Genomic DNA, 22,612 nt, shown 5'->3' with positions numbered 1-22,612 from the left:
TTACTTATCTAAGAATTGCCATATCTTTATTTTATAAAATTATTATAAACGATTAATCTACTAGAATAAAATTAGAAGATTAAAAAAGTTTGTTTGAATCGAGGCGTGTGATCTACACTGCCCTAAAATATGATTTGATGTAGGATTGTCGTGATCTCATCCCCATGGTACAACAATCCGGCTCAGCCTGATCTTCCTCTAACAAACACAATCACTAGGGAGGCGTGACCCGACCAACTCTTTCAGATACCTAGAAAATAAAAAAGATAGAAAGCAAAAAATTGAAGGATAAAAACACTATCAGCCTGTAGAAGAAACGTCCGAGAGATAGAATGCCTTTTTGAGAAAGAAATAGATCAAATTAATTTTGAATTAATTTTAGAGGAGTCTATTTATAGACTCTATCCGAAAAACCGAAAAAACGTATCATTTCAGAAATCAATATTTTTTTCAAAGAGTCATAACTCTTCTAAAAGAGTCGTTACACAAAAAAATATTTTAAAGTATTTAAAATAACTAAAGTGTAAAGAATAAGAAAATTTATTTTTTTAATTAAAACTCCTACATCAAGACCTCACTTAAGAAGTCAACACTTCCCGATCAAGGGAACCAGACTTTCCTCAAGCAATGCAATTCCAAAGCTTCGTCTCTATCTCCCAAATCTCTATGTTTGCATCATACCTTCTCATAGTATCCGGGCTACAAATTCACCATTGCTCTAGGGCTATAACTCCAACCGGCAAACCCAATACATGAATCACATCTAATGATGAATAGGTCAGGTGGGGATCCAAAATCAGACCCATTGAAGCTTTCAGGTTGGGTTTATTTTTGAAGTTGTCAGACCGAGCCTGACTCGAACCTACATAAGTATATATAAATACATGCATGTTTACTTATATTCATATCTTATGTATGCATGTACACATGCATGCATGTCTTGTACATACATATATACATAATAATATTTGTTTTATTTATATAACATGGATCTCTTCTAATGCTCTAATCATATGCATTGATGACCAAGAAGTTTAAGATTTGTTAAAGAGAAGTCAAAAAATTGAAGGTTTGAAGATTTTTAATTTTAAAAGAAGCAAGGAGGAACTGCAGAGGATTGTTCGTGGAATTGATTCTATAGAGGACCAAGGAATGCTTTCAGTGGACGAAGTCAGAGAAAGGTGTTCAGATAAGGAATCACTCTTGAAGATCTGCACAGGTAAAGTGTTGTAGAAACAAAGATCAAGACTAAATTGGTTGCATCTTGGGGACATAAATGCTGAGTATTTTCATAAATTAGCTAATGGTGGAAGAAGGATAAATTGGATTCAGGTTATTGAAGTAGATGACAGGACTATCTTCGAAGAAAAGCAGACTGCTGATGCTCTTTTTGGATATCACAAGAATTTGTTTGGAACCCAATCTGAGGTAGATGGTTCTTATATCTTGGCACAATGAGATGCTATGCAAGATAGATATGGAATTTTTGTCTCTATTAGCAACAAAGAATATGACAGCATCTTAAATGGCAAACCAGTTCTCGAACCTGATTTGCTTGATGAACCATGATACAATTGCAATATCCTCCTCTAAATGTTTTAGCAGATGATCAACAACAAGGTTAAACATCCAGATGATCAATTTGCCTGGATGTGCAACTAGAATCTTGTAGCATAGAATAGCATATCATTTTTCCAACAAACAGCCACGATATTGCTGCTAGAGAGATGATATGCATCAATCCACCAACCAGGGAAACGGCCCTGTATTTTCTATTACATAGTGTCAAAGCAAATGATAATAACCCTCAAGTGAAAAGGAGGAAAAGAGAGAAGCTAATAAGCAAACACCATCACAGCAACACAGCAAACATGACATGTTGGCAAGATTGTTTCCAGATACTTGTGAGCTGAAGTCATTTAACACAACCAAAGCCCACTAACTGAGAAGCATCTTTCAAATCGAGGAACACACACTTCGGACATATAAGATATCTAACTAAACAAGGGAGCTCTTCCATGAGCCCTTTTCAGGTGTAGAGATCTATTTATTCAAATAACCAATTGTGCATTGAACCAGACAATACACATGATCAACCACACCTGAGGGCAGGAGGCCCAAATCAAGCTGGTTGTTGCGACAAAAGTTCGTGCAACTTGGTAGACTTAGTTTGCACGGTCTCTGAGCACATCCAAATCCATCTCTGTGGGGTCGGTAGCCTGAATCTCATAATGGATTCCATCAAGCTCCTGTCGAAATCGATCCTTAGATGTGGCATACAGCATCTTAGCACGGATGCGGGAGATGGAAGGAGACCTATTCAGCAGTTGAAAACAAGTGTTTTTAATATATATTGATAAAGCAACACACACAGGCGCGCGCGCGCACAGATATATATGACAACTTGAATCTAGAAAATTCTTTCTAGATGGATGGAGTGATGTATAGTATTGCAATCTCCAACTTGATTGTAGGAAAAGCTGCAGGAGATTATAGAAAAATAAAAATAAAAATAAAAATTATGTTACCCACTGCGACATGTGAAGAGCATCGATGTTGACTGAATATATGTGTAAAAAAGGTTATTTTCATCATATTTTCAAATATTAGTACATTGCTACAGGATGAAAGCAAGCATTACGCATACGTAGAATGTCCAAGCCAAAGAAACTTGGAGTGTTTTGCACGCAAGAACATAATATGATTTGAATGTACTTTATGCAAACCTTTGGTTTGCATGTGGTATACAAAAGGGAGTAGGCTTTTATGTCCTAGAGTGCCTTGGATGTGGGCAACTTCATCTAGCAGACTTCACAAGACATTGTACAATGTGTTAAACTCTAGGCTGAAAAAAATAACCCACTCCATTTTGAATGAATTTGCAAATACCCCACTACATGTTCACTTGCTGTCATGTCAACTCTGCATTTTTCAGATTGTTGTAATGTTGCCCACTCTCTGCCCAATTGGGGTCAGAGCTCGCCGGCGATGCTTACTTGTCAGCCGACATGGACGTAATTCGTTAGAAGTGCCTCCTTGTCAGCTAACATTGAGCTAATTAGGTGATGATTGGATCTGTCATCACCATCACCCCCATGAACAAAACCCACCCCAAGCCCTAACCCTAGCCCCATCCCTTCCTCCAACCTTTCTCCCTAAGACGGCCACACAGCCCCCGCCAGTGACCCCCTGGCCACCACCATCGCCGCCCCCATCCTCTCCTCCTTCTCCCTCTTCATCTTCTTTTCCCTCTCCTCCTCTTTCCTCCTCTTCTCCCTCTCCCTTCTCCTCTCGCTCTCCACATAGAATTCTACTCACCACATGAGAATCGAGCAAAGTTACAAATTTCATAGAGAAAGGAACATGGCCTTCTTACTTGGTGTTCTCATTTACATTGATTCGTTGTCAATTATGATTCACTGTCAATTAGATGGCTGAAAAGCTGTCCAATATCAGGGTCCACTGTAGTGGCTACTGGACAATAGGAGCCAAGATATATAAGCCTAAGTATGTAGCAAGCAGAAGAGGCACGATTCTCATCGATCTTGATAGACGGAACCTCTGTGAATGTGCTGCTGATGTGCCCACTTGATGGAACTTGAATCAAATTTCACCCATGCAACTAATACACAAAGTACTTGGGAAGGATGAATATACTGAAATAAATGATGACCTTGAGTTGTTGGATATGTTTGAAGTATGCAATTCCAGGAGGCTGTTCACATGTACTGCACTCTAGAGCAAGGTGCGGCACAATAGATGGAACAACAACAGCACAGGCCAGCATAAGAAAAGCAGGCAGCTGAACACAGTGAGCCAGTACGACAGGAGAGGCCAGACGAAAGCATAGTGCCAGTTGGTTACCAGCTATCAGTCGAAGCTGGCGCAGAGACACAAAGGTCCACAGGGGACGGTTTGTTATGGGAGGGTTAGGAAGGGGATGGCAGCAAGAGGAAGGTCGAAAGGGGCAAGGGAAAAGTCAAAGGTTGGAGATGGATTGTTTGATAAAATTCGAGTTCTGTGACATGGATTGTTTGATAAAATTCGAGTTCTGTGACAGCAGGTCGGAAGCATCGAGCCACGATTCCTTTGAGCTGCCTTCAGAGGATAGCTAAAACCTTTTTGGAGAGCTTAGGCAATAGAGAGAAGGAGAACTATAAGGTAGAGACATTTGAGAAGAATGTGGAGAGTGGATCCATGGAAGTTGGTTCTTTTTTTGAAGATGTTCATAAGTTTAGAGATACTTTGAGGGAGTATGCAATCACTCATCATTTTGAGATAGCTAAATGCGTCGAGCTCTCAGAGATGAAGAGGGAGGAGGAGGAGAGGAGGAGGGGGGGGGGGGGGGGGGTGTTGGCGTGGGGAGTGTGGGGTGTAGCGGTGGCTGGGGAAGGGGGAGGGTTGTGTGGCTGTCTTAGAAAGGAGGGTTGGGGGAGGACAAATTAGGGAAACGATAGGGACTTGCTTGATGATTTCACCAGATAGCTCTCAGAGATAGCTAGAGCTGATGCTGATAGTCATACATATATAAAGACTTAATGTACTGAGTCAAAAAGGGGGCATGGATTTCTTCACTGTAAGACATAGCTAGAGCTGATGCTGATAGCCCTAGGATACCTAGTGTTATGGGGGAATTGAGCCGCCATGCCCCACGTGATCGGCACGCGTATCCAGGAAAGCTACAGCTGCCCTATGATCCAGCACTCCGACCCCGAGTCGGACCTCCTCGGCTCCGCAGCCCGACCCCGGGTCGGCTGCCCTATGATCCAGCACTCCGACCCCGAGTCGGACCTCCTCGGCTCCGCAGCCCGACCCCGGGTCGGCTGCCCTATGATCCAGCACTCCGACCCCGAGTCGGACCTCCTCGGCTCCGCAGCCCGACCCCGGGTCGGCTGCCCTATGATCCAGCACTCCGACCCCGAGTCGGACCTCCTCGGCTTCGCAGCCCGACCCCGGGTCGGCTGCCCTATGATCCAGCATTCCGACCCCGAGTCGGAGATCTTTTGATAACGACAGGCTATTCTCCAGAGGCACGCCGCGGCCTCCTGCTCCACTACTCCCTGCAACGGCTGTACCCGATGCTGCCCACGATCTCCTGTATCAACCGTACAAAGCGGAGCTCCACTACGCCCTGCCATGACCGTACCCAGCGCTGCTCCACGACGCCCCGTAACGGCCATGTCAGTGGCCATTCTATCGTGCCCCACGACGACAAACCCCCCTGAGAGACCTCCCAGCCAGGTATATATGCGGCTGGGGGGAGAAGGGGGGGGTAAGCAATACCTCCCAGAGCACTCTCTCCCACTTGTGATTATCATCTCTCCTCCTCCAATCTCCTCTGACTTGACCGTCGGAGGGCCATCACCACCCTGGTGGTGGTGCAAGGCTTGTTTGCAGGTTCCTTGGCGGAAGGTGGAGCGCAACCAGCACCAACCAAGACAACTCAGGCGGAACCCCGTTCACACCGTCGTGTCAATCGTTCTCGGTTTGGACCACCAGCAACAGTTGGCGCTAGAGGGAGGGGCGAATCTCAGAACGATCGTAATGGCACGGCGAGGTGGTCGCGGAGCTTCCAATGCTTCCGGTCGCGGAGCCTCTCGCGCCTCTGGCCGGGAGGCTGCTGCGTCCCCAACACACTCTCAGCAGCATTCCACCGCTTCTCCTCCCATTCAGACGGTCGAACCTGCTCAGTTCGACCAGCTAGCCCAGCAGGTTCGCACCCTCGCGGAGGCAGTGCAGAATCTGCAGGGTGTGATCTCTCGGGTGCCGCAGCGGGCTCAGGAGCCGCTGCTCCCCGAGCACTCGCCTCTTCCTCACAACCCGCGCTCCTTCCTCTCCCATGGAGAGGAGCGCCGGCGCGGGGAGGATTCTCGAGTGCGGTCCATTCTGCCAGGACCTTCTCATCGGAGCTGCGCGGGGTACGAGAGGCGGACCCGGGCGCGTTCTCAGACACCCCAGTCCTCGAGGGGCCCGCACTCCAGTCGGTCCCCCTCGCGCCGCTCCTTGTCTCCCACCCACCGGTCGCGCTCCCTGGACCGGCGGGTGGACGATCTCCACAGACAGCTCCAGGTCCTGAAGGGCCACTCCAAAGATCCCTTCGCCGACTTGGAAATCTCCTCCCAGCCGGCGCTTGCCTCAAGGATCCTGCGAACCCTAAACCCGCCGGGGTTCAAAATGCCGGCGATCGAACCCTACGACGGGGCGGCGGACCCACGGGACCACGTGGAGAGTTTCAGGACTCTTATGCTCCTCCATGGAGCATCGGATCCTCTCCTCTGCAAGGCCTTCCCGGCGACCCTCCGCGGCCCGGCAAGGGCGTGGTTCGCCGGCCTGGAGGCTAATTCCATCCAGTCCTTCCACCAGTTCACCCGTCTCTTCATCAGCCATTTCGCCGTCAGTAGCCGGCGAAGACTGGTCTCCGACTCCCTCTTCGATGTCCGGCAGAACGAGGGAGAGAGCCTGCGGGATTATCTCACCCGCTTCAACAAGGCAACACTGGAGGTCCGGAATTTGAGCCAGGAGGTGGCTCTCTCAGCCCTGAAGCGAGGCTTCCGGAAGGGCAGACTCACCTTCTCCCTGGACAAACGCCTGCCGCGGAGCTTCCCGGAGCTGTTGTCTCGGGCAAACCAGTATGCAGACGCCGAGGAGGCAGCCTCCCACCGGAACAAGGAGGCCGCCGAGGCCCCTCTAAAGCCCGGGAAGAAAAGGCGAAAAGAGGCACCCCAGAGGAGGAGCCCGACGCCTCAACGCCGGCGCAGAAGCCCGTCACCAGCGAGGAACCACGGCGCCACACGCCCTCGTTCTCCGCACCGACGCTTCAACCGGTACACCCCACTCCTGGCCCCCCGGGCCCAGATCCTCATGGAGGTCAGGGGGCGGGAGGACCTCCCGGTCCCGAGGCAGATGAAGAAGATCCCTGGGAGGAAGCCTTCTCGGGCGTACTGTGAGTACCACCGAGACCACGGCCACGATACCGAAGACTGCTTCCAGCTTCGGGACGAGATCGAGGCTCTCATTCGCCGAGGGCGTCTCGGTCGATATGTAAACGACCGACGTCCCCCCGCAGACCCGCGTCCAGCCGACCCGGCCCCTCAGGAGCCTCGGGAGCAGAATCGACCCGTTGCGGGAGTGATCCACACCATCACTGGGGGCTGCTCTCGGCCCGTGAGGAACGCAGGGGGCTCGGCGGAAGTATCAGGAGTGGCCGTCGCGAAGAGGCAGCGGGTCGGAAATGTAATCACTTTTTGTGATGAAGATGTAAAGGGGGTTCAGACTCCCCACGATGACGCCATGGTGATCTCTCTCACTATGGCGGACTATGATGTAAGGCGTGTTCTTGTGGATAGTGGAAGCTCAGCTGATATTTTGTATTACGAGGCCTTCCAAAAGATGGGCTTTTCCCGACAATTGTTGCACAAAACATCCACCCCCCTCATAGGATTCACTGGAGACGCTATCTCGGCCGAAGGTGTCATCGAGCTGCCTGTGACTGCGGGCATTGCACCCGCAGAAGCCACGGTGCGGCTCGGGTTCTTGGTCGTCCGTGTCCCCTCGGCCTACAACGCTATCCTCGGACGACCCGGACTGAACGCCCTTCGCGCGGTGGTTTCTACCTACCATTTGCTCATGCGGTTCCCCACAGCGGCCGGGATTGGAGAGGTCCGAGGTGACCAGCCGACCGCACGGCAGTGTTTCCTAGCAACTCTCAAAGGGAAGAAGCCCATGGAGGCCCTAAGCGTCGAGTCACTTGACGCCAGAGACGAAGTGGCCTTGCGGCACGGGGAGCCGGCCGAGGGCGTAATCGAAGTTCCCCTCGAAGAAGGCCGCCCGGACCGCACGGTCCGGGTCGGTGCCAACCTCGACTTGGAAGCTCGGCTCCGGTTAGTGGAATTCCTCCGAGCCAATGCAGATGTGTTTGCCTGGTCGGCGGCCGATGTACCTGGGATCGACCCGGAGGTCGTTTCTCACGCCCTCAACGTCGACCCGACCCACCGACCAGTAAAGCAAAAGAAGAGACACTGTGCCCCGGATCGGATCCGGGTGGTCGACCAGGAGGTAGACAAACTCTTGGAGGCAGGTTTCATAAGAGAGGTGAGCTACCCCGAGTGGCTGGCAAACGTCGTACTTGTCCGGAAGGCGAGCGGGAAGTGGAGGATGTGCGTCGACTACACCGACCTGAACAAGGCGTGCCCCAAGGATAGCTTTCCGCTTCCACGGATAGACCAACTGGTCGACGCGACTTCCGGATATCAGCTACTGTCTTTTATGGACGCCTTCTCCGGCTACAACCAAATAATGATGGCTCCACAGGACGAGGAGAAAACTGCCTTCATAACAGACCGGGGGCTGTACTGTTACAAGGTAATGCCCTTCGGTCTGAAGAACGCTGGCGCCACTTACCAGCGCCTCGTCAATAAAATCTTCAAGGAGCAGATCGGCCGGAATATGGAGGTGTACGTGGACGATATGCTGGTAAAAAGCCGCCATGCAGACCAGCACATTGCAGATCTGGAGGAGACTTTCACCACCTTGCGAAAGTTTCGCATGAAGCTAAACCCAGCGAAGTGCGCTTTTGGTGCTTCGGCCGGGAGGTTCCTCGGTTTCATTGTCAACCAGCGCGGGATCGAGGCCAACCCGGACAAGATCAAAGCCATCCAAGATATGTCCCCTCCGACCAAAGTGAAGGAGGTTCAGGAGCTCGCTGGAAGGGTCGCCGCGCTCGGACGATTTGTGGCAAAGTCGGCCGAACGCTGCCAACCATTCTTCAAGGTGTTGAAGCGCCCAAAAGACTTCCTCTGGACGGCCGAATGTCATGCGGCGTTCGACCAGCTCAAGGAGTACATGGCGTCTCCTCCCCTGCTGTCCAAGCCGCAAGAGGGGGAGATGCTCTACCTTTACCTGGCGGTCTCCCCAACCGCAGTCAGCGCAGTACTGGTTCGGGAAGAGGCAAGACTTCAGAAGCCTGTATACTACATCAGCCGAGTCCTCCGGGATGCCGAGACGCGGTACACGAAGGCTGAGAAGATCGCCTTCGCGCTGCTGACTGCGACCAGGAGGCTTCGCCCCTATTTCCAGGCTCATTCTGTCACCCTTTTGACCGATCAACCACTGCGGCAGATTCTCAGCAATCCAGAGAATGCGGGACGGCTGGTGAAGTGGGCAGTAGAACTTGGTGAGTTCGACATCCGCTACCAGCCCCGACCAGCCATCAAGGCCCAGGTGCTCGCGGACTTTCTCGCTGAGTGCACTGTGCAGGAGGCGGAACCTAAGCCGCCGGAGACACCCAGCCTCGATCTCCCGATCTGGACGCTCCACATTGACGGGTCGTCGAACCCTGAAGGTGGAGGGGCTGGGCTGGTCCTCACCAATCCCGATGGAGTGATAGCCGAGTATGCCTTGAGGTTCGGATTTCCAGTGACCAACAATGAGGCGGAGTACGAGGCCCTAGTCGCGGGACTCAAACTCGCCAAGGAGCTCGGCATCCGGCGTCTGAAAGTCTTCACCGACTCCCAGCTGGTGGTCGGGCAGGTTCGAGGGGAGTTCGAGGCGCGGAGCCCGACCATGCAGAGCTACGTCCGGAAGGTGCAAACACTCATTCCCGACCTCGGCAGTGTTGACATTCAGCAGGTCCCGAGGAGCGAAAATGCCAGGGCCGACAGGTTGTCCCGCCTAGTGGACGCAGACGCGCACAACTTGTCGAGGGCAATCTACCTGGAGACCCTGGATGCCCCGAGCATTGACGGGGCTGGAGCGGTGATGGCAATTGATCCGGAGCCGTCTTGGATGGACCCGCTCGTCGCCTACCTCGCCGAAGGAATCCTCCCTGAAGACGAAGATCAGGCCCGGCGGCTTGTAAAGAAGTCCGCCCACTACGTACTTTATGAAGGGAGGCTGTATCGGACCTCGTTTACCGCCCCCCTCTTAAGGTGCCTCCGCCCCGCGGAAGCGGCCTACGCCCTCGGCGAAGTCCACGAAGGCATCTGCGGATCGCACTTGGGGGCTAGGTCCTTGGCGCATAAGATCATGAGGCAAGGCTACTATTGGCCGACCTTGTTGGAGGACTCGAAGGACCACGTGCGGAAATGCGACGCCTGCCAGCGCCACGCCAACGTCCAGAGAGTCCCCTCTGTCCCCTTGGCGCCAATCACCGCGCCCTGGCCCTTCGCACAGTGGGGAATGGATATCCTCGGACCATTCCCCGTCGCTTCGGCCCAGCGGAAATTTTTGATTGTCGCCATCGACTACTTCACCAAGTGGGTGGAGGCAGAGCCACTGGCCACCATCACGGAGGCACAAGTCCGGAAGTTCGTGAAGAAGAACATCATTGTCCGATTTGGAGTACCTCGGGTCCTCATCTCGGATAACGGTCGACAGTTTGATAACAAGCACTTCCGGGACTTCTGCGAGGAATTCGGGATCGAGCATCGGTTCACATCCGTGTCGCATCCCCAAACCAACGGCGAGGCCGAGGTCACAAATCGGACAATCCTCCAAGGTATCAAAGCGCGGATCGGCCGGACGGGGCAAGCTTGGGTCGAGGAACTCGAGAATGTCCTTTGGGCGTATCGGACCACACAACGGACTCCTACTGGAGAGACGCCTTTCAGCCTAACCTATGGCACGGAAGCCGTTGCCCCCGTGGAGCTCGGACTCCCCTCGCCTCGGGTGGCCGCGCACCGACCCGAGGCCAATTCAGAGCAACTCCGAGGGAACTTGGATCTCTTGGAAGAGGCAAGGGAAATGGCTCAGGTACGGATGGCAATGTATCAGCAGAGGGTGGCCCGATATTACAACTCCAAAGTCCGACCGAAGCTTTTCAGAATTGGAGATCTGGTGCTGAGACGAGCTAAGGCATCTCAACCTACGGAAGGTGGGAAGCTAGCGCCAAATTGGGAAGGCCCGTATAAAGTTCGTTGGGTAAACCGACCTGGCTCCTACCAGTTGGAAGCCCTAGATGGCCGAGAAATTCCAAGGGGCTGGAATTCCGCTAACCTGCGGATGTATTACCAGTAGAACAACAAGGCCAGAAAGACAATTTAAAAAGGTGCAATACTTTTCATTTCAATAATTTCTGGTTACAGTGGCGTGCTCGTGTGATTACAAGGAATTCCCAGAGGGGAATTAGGGAGTAAAGAAAGTAAAGAAGAGGTGGGGACCCAAACCCTCAACCCAGGGCGGCTGCAGTCCCACCAGAAGTGGGTGCTTCTAACCGGAGGTGCCATCCAGCACCTCACCAAAAAGAGGAGGAGCCGCCGCAGAAGAAGCTCCCGCTGCCCCCAGGGGAACGCCGCCTCCAAAGGATATTCCCATCTTCCCCAGTGGTAGGGAAGAGAAGGGATTCAAGGGGGAAGAGTATATGGAGGCGCGGTCCCGGATTGAGCGTCCGGCGCAGAGCTCAACCGGGAGGCTGAACTTCAAGGAGGGGAGATGTGATCCCGGATGAAACGCCTAGAGCGGAGTTCCGCCGGGGAGACCCTCCTTGTTGATCCCAGATGAAACGGCTAGTTGGCTGAAGTTGTAAGGGGAGCGCCTCCCCTTTCCTTCGACAGGAGTCTCTCAGTCATATGCCAAGGAGGAGGTCCGCGATCCATGGCAACCTGCAGCTCCGGCTTGGCAAATTCCATCGTACCTGCACCTGTATTTATAGCCAAGCTGCGGCCCCCTGGTAGTTCCGATACGGGTGGCTCCAATAAATGCAGGCGCACTGAATCCGGAGCCGTTCCGGCTCCCGAGGCGTATCTCCCCGCGATTTCCTAAGCGTCACTCTCCTTAAATCGCATTCTTTGTGCAGGACGATCCGGGTGACGTATACCCCTAGGTCCACGTGTCTCCGCTCGCGCCCAGGCCGCATCCTCCTCGAAGAACCCGCGTATCGCGGCCGCTCAACTAACACTCCTCACCAGCAGCAACTGGCGATCCGATTTCCCAGGTAACGCATTAATTAGCGTTTAATACCCTTCTCGTGTTCCCCCCAGGCAACGCTTGGAGGAGAGGAGAAACACGGTCGCGGCTGGGCACAGAGAAACCCCGATGGGCGGCGAGCGACAAGTGGCCGACCAACGAGTGGAATGTCCCGAGGCTCGGCCCTCGGATGCCTGGCTAACCCGATGATCATCCCGGGAGCAGACTAGCCGGAAGCCCCGACCGGTCGCCTCGGCTTGCGCCAGCCTTGGCCGACCAACGAGCGGAATTTCCCTGAGGCTTGACAACCCTCGGATGCCTGGCTAACCCGATGATCATCCCGGGAGCAGACTAGCCGGAAGCCCCGACCGGTCGCCCCGGCTTGCGCCAGCCTAGGCCGACCAACGAGTGGAATCTCCCGAGGCTCGGCCCTCGGATGCCTGGCTAACCCGATGATCATCCCGGGAGCAGACTAGCCGGAAGCCCCGACCGGTCGCCTCGGCTTGCGCCAGCCTTGGCCGACCAACGAGCGGAATTTCCCTGAGGCTTGACAACCCTCAGATGCCTGGCTAACCCGATGATCATCCCGGGAGCAGACTAGCCGGAAGCCCCGACCGGTCGCCTCGGCTTGCGCCAGCCTTGGCCGACCAACGAGCGGAATTTCCCTGAGGCTTGACAACCCTCGGATGCCTGGCTAACCCGATGATCATCCCGGGAGCAGACTAGCCGGAAGCCCCGACCGGTCGCCCCGGCTTGCGCCAGCCTAGGCCGACCAACGAGTGGAATCTCCCGAGGCTCGGCCCTCGGATGCCTGGCTAACCCGATGATCATCCCGGGAGCAGACTAGCCGGAAGCCCCGACCGGTCGCCTCGGCTTGCGCCAGCCTTGGCCGACCAACGAGCGGAATTTCCCTGAGGCTTGACAACCCTCAGATGCCTGGCTAACCCGATGATCATCCCGGGAGCAGACTAGCCGGAAGCCCCGACCGGTCGCCTCGGCTTGCGCCAGCCTTGGCCGACCAACGAGCGGAATTTCCCTGAGGCTTGACAACCCTCAGATGCCTGGCTAACCCGATGATCATCCCGGGAGCAGACTAGCCGGAAGCCCCGACCGGTCGCCTCGGCTTGCGCCAGCCTTGGCCGACCAACGAGCGGAATTTCCCTGAGGCTTGACAACCCTCAGATGCCTGGCTAACCCGATGATCATCCCGGGAGCAGACTAGCCGGAAGCCCCGACCGGTCGCCTCGGCTTGCGCCAGCCTTGGCCGACCAACGAGCGGAATTTCCCTGAGGCTTGACAACCCTCAGATGCCTGGCTAACCCGATGATCATCCCGGGAGCAGACTAGCCGGAAGCCCCGACCGGTCGCCTCGGCTTGCGCCAGCCTTGGCCGACCAACGAGCGGAATTTCCCTGAGGCTTGACAACCCTCAGATGCCTGGCTAACCCGATGATCATCCCGGGAGCAGACTAGCCGGAAGCCCCGACCGGTCGCCTCGGCTTGCGCCAGCCTTGGCCGACCAACGAGCGGAATTTCCCTGAGGCTTGACAACCCTCAGATGCCTGGCTAACCCGATGATCATCCCGGGAGCAGACTAGCCGGAAGCCCCGACCGGTCGCCTCGGCTTGCGCCAGCCTTGGCCGACCAACGAGCGGAATTTTCCTGAGGCTTGACAACCCTCGGATGCCTGGCTAACCCGATGATCATCCCGGGAGCAGACTAGCCGGAAGCCCCGACCGGTCGCCCCGGCTTGCGCCAGCCTAGGCCGACCAACGAGTGGAATCTCCCGAGGCTCGGCCCTCGGATGCCTGGCTAACCCGATGATCATCCCGGGAGCAGACTAGCCGGAAGCCCCGACCGGTCGCCTCGGCTTGCGCCAGCCTTGGCCGACCAACGAGCGGAATTTCCCTGAGGCTTGACAACCCTCAGATGCCTGGCTAACCCGATGATCATCCCGGGAGCAGACTAGCCGGAAGCCCCGACCGGTCGCCTCGGCTTGCGCCAGCCTTGGCCGACCAACGAGCGGAATTTCCCTGAGGCTTGACAACCCTCAGATGCCTGGCTAACCCGATGATCATCCCGGGAGCAGACTAGCCGGAAGCCCCGACCGGTCGCCTCGGCTTACGCCAGCCTTGGCCGACCAACGAGCGGAATTTCCCTGAGGCTTGACAACCCTCAGATGCCTGGCTAACCCGATGATCATCCCGGGAGCAGACTAGCCGGAAGCCCCGACCGGTCGCCTCGGCTTGCGCCAGCCTTGGCCGACCAACGAGCGGAATTTCCCTGAGGCTTGACAACCCTCAGATGCCTGGCTAACCCGATGATCATCCCGGGAGCAGACTAGCCGGAAGCCCCGACCGGTCGCCTCGGCTTGCGCCAGCCTTGGCCGACCAACGAGCGGAATTTCCCTGAGGCTTGACAACCCTCAGATGCCTGGCTAACCCGATGATCATCCCGGGAGCAGACTAGCCGGAAGCCCCGACCGGTCGCCTCGGCTTGCGCCAGCCTTGGCCGACCAACGAGCGGAATTTCCCTGAGGCTTGACAACCCTCGGATGCCTGGCTAACCCGATGATCATCCCGGGAGCAGACTAGCCGGAAGCCCCGACCGGTCGCCCCGGCTTGCGCCAGCCTAGGCCGACCAACGAGTGGAATCTCCCGAGGCTCGGCCCTCGGATGCCTGGCTAACCCGATGATCATCCCGGGAGCAGACTAGCCGGAAGCCCCGACCGGTCGCCTCGGCTTGCGCCAGCCTTGGCCGACCAACGAGCGGAATTTCCCTGAGGCTTGACAACCCTCAGATGCCTGGCTAACCCGATGATCATCCCGGGAGCAGACTAGCCGGAAGCCCCGACCGGTCGCCTCGGCTTGCGCCAGCCTTGGCCGACCAACGAGCGGAATTTCCCTGAGGCTTGACAACCCTCAGATGCCTGGCTAACCCGATGATCATCCCGGGAGCAGACTAGCCGGAAGCCCCGACCGGTCGCCTCGGCTTGCGCCAGCCTTGGCCGACCAACGAGCGGAATTTCCCTGAGGCTTGACAACCCTCAGATGCCTGGCTAACCCGATGATCATCCCGGGAGCAGACTAGCCGGAAGCCCCGACCGGTCGCCTCGGCTTGCGCCAGCCTTGGCCGACCAACGAGCGGAATTTCCCTGAGGCTTGACAACCCTCAGATGCCTGGCTAACCCGATGATCATCCCGGGAGCAGACTAGCCGGAAGCCCCGACCGGTCGCTTCGGCTTGCGCCAGCCTTGGCCGACCAGCGAGCGGAAGAATTTCCTGAGGCCTAACCCTCGGATGCCTGGCCTAGCGCCGGAAGAGTTTCCTGAGGCCTAACCCTCGGATGCCTGGCTCAGCGCCGGAAGAGTTTCCTGAGGCCTAACCCTCGGATGCCTGGCTTAGCGCCGGAAGAATTTCCTGAGGCCTAACCCTCGGATGCCTGGCTTAGCGCCGGAAGAGTTTCCTGAGGCCTAACCCTCGGATGCCTGGCCTAGCGCCGGAAGAGTTTCCTGAGGCCTAACCCTCGGATGCCTGGCTCAGCGCCGGAAGAGTTTCCTGAGGCCTAACCCTCGGATGCCTGGCTTAGCGCCGGAAGAATTTCCTGAGGCCTAACCCTCGGATGCCTGGCTTAGCGCCGGAAGAATTTCCTGAGGCCTAACCCTCGGATGCCTGGCTTAGCGCCGGAAGAGTTTCCTGAGGTTTAACCCTCGGATGCCTGGCCTAGCGCCGGAAGAACTTCGGGAATCAAAAGTCAGCAAGAAGCAACCAAGAGCTAAAAAAAAAAAAAAAAAAAAAAAAAAAAAAAGAGGACGAGGGCGAGATGAAGAAATATTCAACGTGCATTAATTTTCAGGGCCGAGGCCCATACAATTGGGCAAAACGCCGACATACAAAAATAAAAAAGACAATGAAAGGTACAAGAGGTCAGCTTGGAGGAACTCCCGGGTCGGGAACGCCGGGCTCGTCCGCGGGAGGTAGGGAAGCAGCAGGAGAACCAGCAGGCGATGGCGCCGGAGAGGAGTCCAGGAGGGAGATCTCGCTCAGGTCAACTTCGGGATACTTAGCCGACACCCTTGCCAGGCCCTCCTCGAAGCCCAAGGTGAAGGCTTCGGCCCCCGCGTCCGACGCGTCATGGACAAACTCGTCAGACTGGCGATAGGTCCGCACTGCCTCCGACATATCATGGGCGAACTCGGCGGACTGGCGATAAGCCTCTACCGCCTGACGCCCGATTTCCGCCCTCTTCTCGGCCAGCTCCGCCTCAGCTCGCTCCATAATCTGAGCCTTGGCCTCCAAGACCTTCGCCACAATCCGGCCTTCGGCCTCAGAGGAGACCCTCAGCAGATCAGCCTGAGCCTCTTTATGCTTCGCCTCGGTAGCAACCCGAGCGGCCTCGGCTTCCTTCAGGCGCGAACGGAGCTCTTGGACGTCCGTGCATGACTTCTCCAGGGCCGACTCCAGTTCGCCTAGTTTGGCTTCAAAAGAGCGGATTCGGTCGCAGGCGTTGTCGGCAGACCGCTGGGCCTTCTCCCACCGCTCTCGATAGTCCGCGATCTTCCGGGACTGCTTTTCAGCCCGTTCCTCCGCCTTCTTGACCCTGCTTTCGAGGCCCGAGGCGGCTTTGAGTTGCTCCCGAGCCTCTGACAGTTGCTCCTCCAGGGCGGCGAAGCCGAGTGCCCGCTCTTCGGCCTCCCGGAGCCTCGCCTCGAGGTCCCCGGTCGTCCTGCCTGCCGCAGCCCGGCCTCCCTCTTCCATTGCTTTCAGCCGATCCTCGGCCTTCGCCAAAAGCCCCGCCTGTTCCTTGTAGCACTCCTCTAGACGGATCATGTACTGGGCGAGCTAAGAAATAGGAAAAATAAGGGAGTCAGGCGGAGAACAACAGAGCCAATAAATGGTGAAAGACGGCCAGAAGAACACTCACCGACATGAGACAGACGCAGCTGGCGGCCCCAACGTCAGAGACATCCAACTCCCGGACCCGCCGACGGTCCTTCTCCAGCAACACTGTTTCGATGAGATTTCGGGCGCCATCGGTAGTGAAGGCAGACCCCGATTTCTCCCCGGAGCCGGATGGTGGTTCTGCAGCCTTACCCTTATCCATCGCCTGGGGAAGAGTCCGGCTGATCGCGCTCGGGGCGGGGGTCGCCCCAGGAATTGATAGGGTCCCGCTCGGCCGGGGCCTCGGCGCGTCCCTCCTCGAGTCATCAGGAGCCGACCGAGTCGAAGGCCGGGTCGGGGACCGATCACGTCCGACCCGTCCGTCTTGAGCAGGCTCAGGTGGCACCTCCGGAGTAGCGGCAACCTTACCACCGGAGGGCTGATACAGCGTCAGCTGCCGGTCGGTGCCCACGACATCTCCCTGACCGGTGGGCCCGGACTCGTCGGTCGGCATCGGAGGTATCTCCTTACGGGACTTCTTCGCCGGTGGGGCCCCGCTCGGAAGAGCTCGTTTCCTCCTCCGGACTGCTTCCAGCAGGGACGCCCTACCAACAGCCTTCGACTTCACCGACCGCGTGACGTCGTCGACCTCTGCAAGAAGGACGGGATGGTCAGGGACTGAGAAACCGAAAGGAAGAAGGAACGAAAGAGAAGAAAAGAGCTAAAGAAACGATGGCGGACTCACGGTCGGTGGGGACCGAGCTCAAACCGACGTTCACCAAGGTATCCTCAGAAATAAGGCGGCCCACCGGGGGAAGCTGGCCCTCGGCGACCAACCCCTTCAAGGCGGCGACGCCCTCGGATTCCTCCCTCGACAACTTCGACAGGCCAATTGGGGACTTCACCGGCGTCCCCCAGATTGCCCTGATTTCCCAGGAGGGGTCTGCATCAACGAAAAAGAAGCGCTCCTTCCAGTGGTGAATGGAGGTAGGACCCTCCTTGACAAGGCCGCACCCTCGCCGCGCTGCGAAGCACCACCACCCTTTGTCCTGGGGTGGCCGCTCAGGCCGTAGAGCTCCCAGAAAACGTTCAAGGTGGCGGGAATCGCATGCAAGCGACAGAGAACCTGGAAGACCGTCAGAGCACGCCACGAGTTCGGCACCAGTTGCGTCGGTGCCATTCCTAAACCCCGGAGCACCTGTAAGACTAGGTCTGAAGGGGGAAAGCGGAACCCGGCCTGGAGGATGCCCTCATTGATGGCGATCTTCCCTCGAGGAGGATGAGACATCCTCTCCTCAGGCCCTGGGAGCGTGACATTGCAGGCCTCGGGAAGGTGGTACCGAGCCACAAATCCGTCTAAGTCCTCGGCGACCAGTTTTGACTTGATGCTATCTGCTCCCACTTCGCCCATCCCTAATGGCCAATCTACGGTCAGGACGGGGTCAAGAAGGAGGGAAAGGCCGGAACGACTGGGGTGCACTAGTACAAAAAGAAAAAGTATGAAGAGCTCAAAGTAGAAGAGTGGGAAACTCACTTGAAGAGGAGGAAGAACGGCTCCGAAAGCGTCAAAGGAAAAGCAAGCGAACGTTTCGGCGGCAACAATGGTAGCGCAAAGGAGAAACTCGAAAATGTCCGTAAAGAAGAAGACGGACGGGGGAGGGCCCCCGATTAAATAGGCGAAAGGGCAAGTGACACCTCGATGACGCCAGAAGACGCCTGGCCGCCGAAGGGTCGCTCGCACCCCAAAGGCGAATCGACACCATTAAGGAAGGATGTCCGCCGAAATCCTCAGGTTGCCAGGTCAGCAGCAACCGCCATACGCCATAAAGAAGGCGGGAAGCTTGAAGCGCGCGCGCCTCTCCGAAGGATGGCGGCAATCTCGAAACATCACTCCCTTCACCTGTTCCCCTTCTGGTTCCAGGCTCGGAAGTGGGGGGCTACTGTTATGGGGGAATTGAGCCGCCATGCCCCACGTGATCGGCACGCGTATCCAGGAAAGCTACAGCTGCCCTATGATCCAGCACTCCGACCCCGAGTCGGACCTCCTCGGCTCCGCAGCCCGACCCCGGGTCGGCTGCCCTATGATCCAGCACTCCGACCCCGAGTCGGACCTCCTCGGCTCCGCAGCCCGACCCCGGGTCGGCTGCCCTATGATCCAGCACTCCGACCCCGAGTCGGACCTCCTCGGCTCCGCAGCCCGACCCCGGGTCGGCTGCCCTATGATCCAGCACTCCGACCCCGAGTCGGACCTCCTCGGCTCCGCAGCCCGACCCCGGGTCGGCTGCCCTATGATCCAGCACTCCGACCCCGAGTCGGACCTCCTCGGCTTCGCAGCCCGACCCCGGGTCGGCTGCCCTATGATCCAGCATTCCGACCCCGAGTCGGAGATCTTTTGATAACGACAGGCTATTCTCCAGAGGCACGCCGCGGCCTCCTGCTCCACTACTCCCTGCAACGGCTGTACCCGATGCTGCCCACGATCTCCTGTATCAACCGTACAAAGCGGAGCTCCACTACGCCCTGCCATGACCGTACCCAGCGCTGCTCCACGACGCCCCGTAACGGCCATGTCAGTGGCCATTCTATCGTGCCCCACGACGACAAACCCCCCTGAGAGACCTCCCAGCCAGGTATATATGCGGCTGGGGGGAGAAGGGGGGGTAAGCAATACCTCCCAGAGCACTCTCTCCCACTTGTGATTATCATCTCTCCTCCTCCAATCTCCTCTGACTTGACCGTCGGAGGGCCATCACCACCCTGGTGGTGGTGCAAGGCTTGTTTGCAGGTTCCTTGGCGGAAGGTGGAGCGCAACCAGCACCAACCAAGACAACTCAGGCGGAACCCCGTTCACACCGTCGTGTCAATCGTTCTCGGTTTGGACCACTAGCAACACCTAGTAATTGTGGACAATCCTGATAGAACCAAGTAGGGGGATAATAATCATACGCAAGGTTTTGTCCCCTCCCAAATGTCCCCTTATAATCTACGCAACAGCCTCATCATGATCTTGTTCGCTATTAAAAAAGCTGATATGCAATAGAAAACAAATTAACTCATAGAAATCAAGAGTTTGAATGCAGCATAATCACATAGGTTACTGAAACCAAGTAATAAAGTTAACTACTTTCTTAAATCACTTATCTATAATTAACGTCCAAAGAAACAATGTTATGTCATTCAGAATATCAAGATGTTGTCAGAATGACGCAATTGTATAGAAACTAAACTGCCAAGTTATAATAATTTAGGAGTTAGAAAGAGAATATCTTGCTCTTCTACCAAGTTATTCAGAATATCAAGATGTTGGCAGAATGATGTAACTGTATAGAAACTAAACTGCCAAGTTATAATAATTTAGGAGCTAGAAAGAGAATATCTTGCTCTTCTACCAAGTTATTCAGAATATCAAGATGTTGGCAATGATGTAACTGTATAGAAACTAAACTGCCAAGTTATAATAATTCAGGAGCTAGAAAGAGAATATCTTGCTCTTCTACCAAGTTATTCAGAATATCAAGATGTTGGAAGAATGATGTAACTGTATAGAAACTAAACTGCCAAGTTATAATAATTTAGGAGCTAGAAAGAGACTAACCATGCAATAAAAAATATCTTGCTCTTCTGGCAATTCTCATCAGTCACAAAATCGAAGTCGTAGATGGCATATCGGCAATCATTCTCAGGCAGTGCAGCAGCAAAATCATCATAGCTCTCCCCTGGAGCTCCTGTCTTCTCAACAACCACCTCCTTTTTCTTTTCATCAATCTTAAATATCACATAACGATGCACTTTCTTCCTTTTCAGTTCAAGAAATGTAGTCCTGCTGTGGTCAGCTACTCCCATCCCAGAAGATGCACTTGACTGCACATGAATCCCAATCCATGGCAAACAGTTAATCCTCATAATCAACTTTATCATTCGTCACACATCCCATAAATATCTACAAGTTCATTTATGAGATGCAAATATAAAAGCCAGACTCTGAAACAAGTAATATTACTTACAGAAAGCCAGAACTCAAATAACTAACCTTTGATTATCTGCCATTTTAACAAGTTCATTTATAGGACGCTAAGTAAAAGCTGGAGACTGAAATTAATACATTAGTCATACAAAAGCCTGAACTCAAACGGACCAACATTCACTTATTTAATATCAAAGTTTTCTACCAAGTTATGCTGCGAACTAGGAAAAAGATCCAACATAATCAATAATACTTTACCCCATAAAAATGAAGAAAGAACTATTTTTTTTTACAAAGATATACTACACTGCAACACAATAAGCATAAGGCAGGCACTATTTCTATCAAAATCAGCCTAAATTGAAGCATTCGCAATGATAAGATACAATCCGTTCTGATCAATGAAAATATTCTAGAAAAGGAGTCTAGATATGAGGAATCAATCGGACCTCAAGAATTAATATATCCAACCAAATACTATCCTAACTTCAAGAAAAGAAGATCCTCATAACATGATCTACAACCGTAAGCTGTGGATCATGAAAGGCTATAAGAAGTGACACAGAGAATTCAGTATCAACAATACGGTCTGCCATATAAGACGCGAAAAAAAAAAACAAACTCTAAAAGATATGGTATTTATTTAGTATAGTGACTCACACAAAGATCTTCATCAAGATGTTCCTCGTTCGACAAGAAGAATGTGTATCCTACGGCAACGAAACGAACGTTGCTCTAATTAAGACGAGATCAAGAAATCCATCAAGATTTGCCCAATTTCCATGTGAAAACAGAAAGAGAGAGCAGTCCGATCATCACAAGCATGGAGGAATCAAGATATTCACTATAAGATGCTACTGTTTTCCCACGAATCTAGCCAAAGTTTCAAAAAAAAATCAAGAAATCTTAAAGCAACAATATCAAAACTAGTATTCCCTAAACAAAATCCACAAGAAAGAGTAGCGCAAGCAAATACCATTCGGAACGACATGGCTCCTCCTCGATCTCAGAGGCAGAGAGAGAGAGAGAGAGAGAGAGAGATGAATGAATGAATGAATAGAGGAACGGGGAGGAGGGAGAACTAAATGCCTGTCTAATTTGGTCGGAAAGGTGAACAAGAAAAAAAAAATATAAAAAAAGGACAACAAAGCAAAAGAATATTTTTCTTTTCTCTAATTTTTTAAAGAAAGAAAAAGAAAAAAAAAGTAACAGCGGCAGTGGGGGGCGGCGCGTCGCGTTTCTGGTAGGTAGAGTAGCGAGAACGCGAAACATCTAACATAGCAAATAGTATCCGTCGCTTGTGCGCCTATCGTGCAGTGTGAATCGTCCCGGAGAATTTGTTGAGATGCGTGTCAGGGAAAAATAGATCGATCTATTGGTGTCGCGCATTTCGGATGGCATAGTTGATTTGTGATGCACCTAGCACTCATCTGGACGGTTTTGACCGCCCGAGTGTGTCCCGTCGACTATGATCTAAGATTTGGCGGGATTGGGTCCGTGGTCGTCAACATTGGCTTGCGACCTTCCTACTGGACGCCAGCCACGTGTCTTCCCAGACCGAAATAATGACGGGTCCGCCTAGATTAAACGCTATTCTCCGTCATCACGTGCTTCTTTTTTGCCCTTTTTTTTATTTGATTATTATCTTCCTGTCCCTGGCATTTTTTTTGGCCTAGCATCCGTTTGCTTTTGAGTTTTAAAAGAAAAGCGGAAAAAACGAAAGAGAGACACTGCGTTGAATGAACGCGATGGTACGTCCAACCAACCCGGCTGGTTCACCTCGAACCCGGTCGGTTGGGTCCGGCTGCAAACGATTTCTATGCATCATCAAAATCTCGCGTCGTGACGACCTTTAATAATGAGGAGAT

General features: G+C 54.0%; 1 protein-coding gene across 1 annotated transcript; it reads right to left on the bottom strand.

Moving 5' to 3' along the window:
- Positions 1–1,733: 1,733 nt before the first annotated feature.
- Positions 1,734–21,864, bottom strand: LOC120104372 (actin-depolymerizing factor). Its single transcript, XM_039115294.1, has 3 exons — positions 21,721–21,864; positions 20,376–20,641; positions 1,734–2,316 (listed from the first exon to the last, which is right to left on the bottom strand). The coding sequence occupies exons 1-3, from the start codon at positions 21,733–21,735 to the stop codon at positions 2,166–2,168; spliced, it is 432 nt and encodes a 143-aa protein (XP_038971222.1). The 5' UTR covers positions 21,736–21,864; the 3' UTR covers positions 1,734–2,165.
- Positions 21,865–22,612: the final 748 nt, after the last annotated feature.

Source organism: Phoenix dactylifera, chromosome 18 (assembly GCF_009389715.1).
Source record: "Phoenix dactylifera cultivar Barhee BC4 chromosome 18, palm_55x_up_171113_PBpolish2nd_filt_p, whole genome shotgun sequence".
Classification (NCBI taxonomy): Eukaryota; Viridiplantae; Streptophyta; class Magnoliopsida; order Arecales; family Arecaceae; genus Phoenix; species Phoenix dactylifera.
Note: the sequence above shows the minus strand (reverse complement) of the source record. Positions and strands in the feature narration are given on the sequence as shown.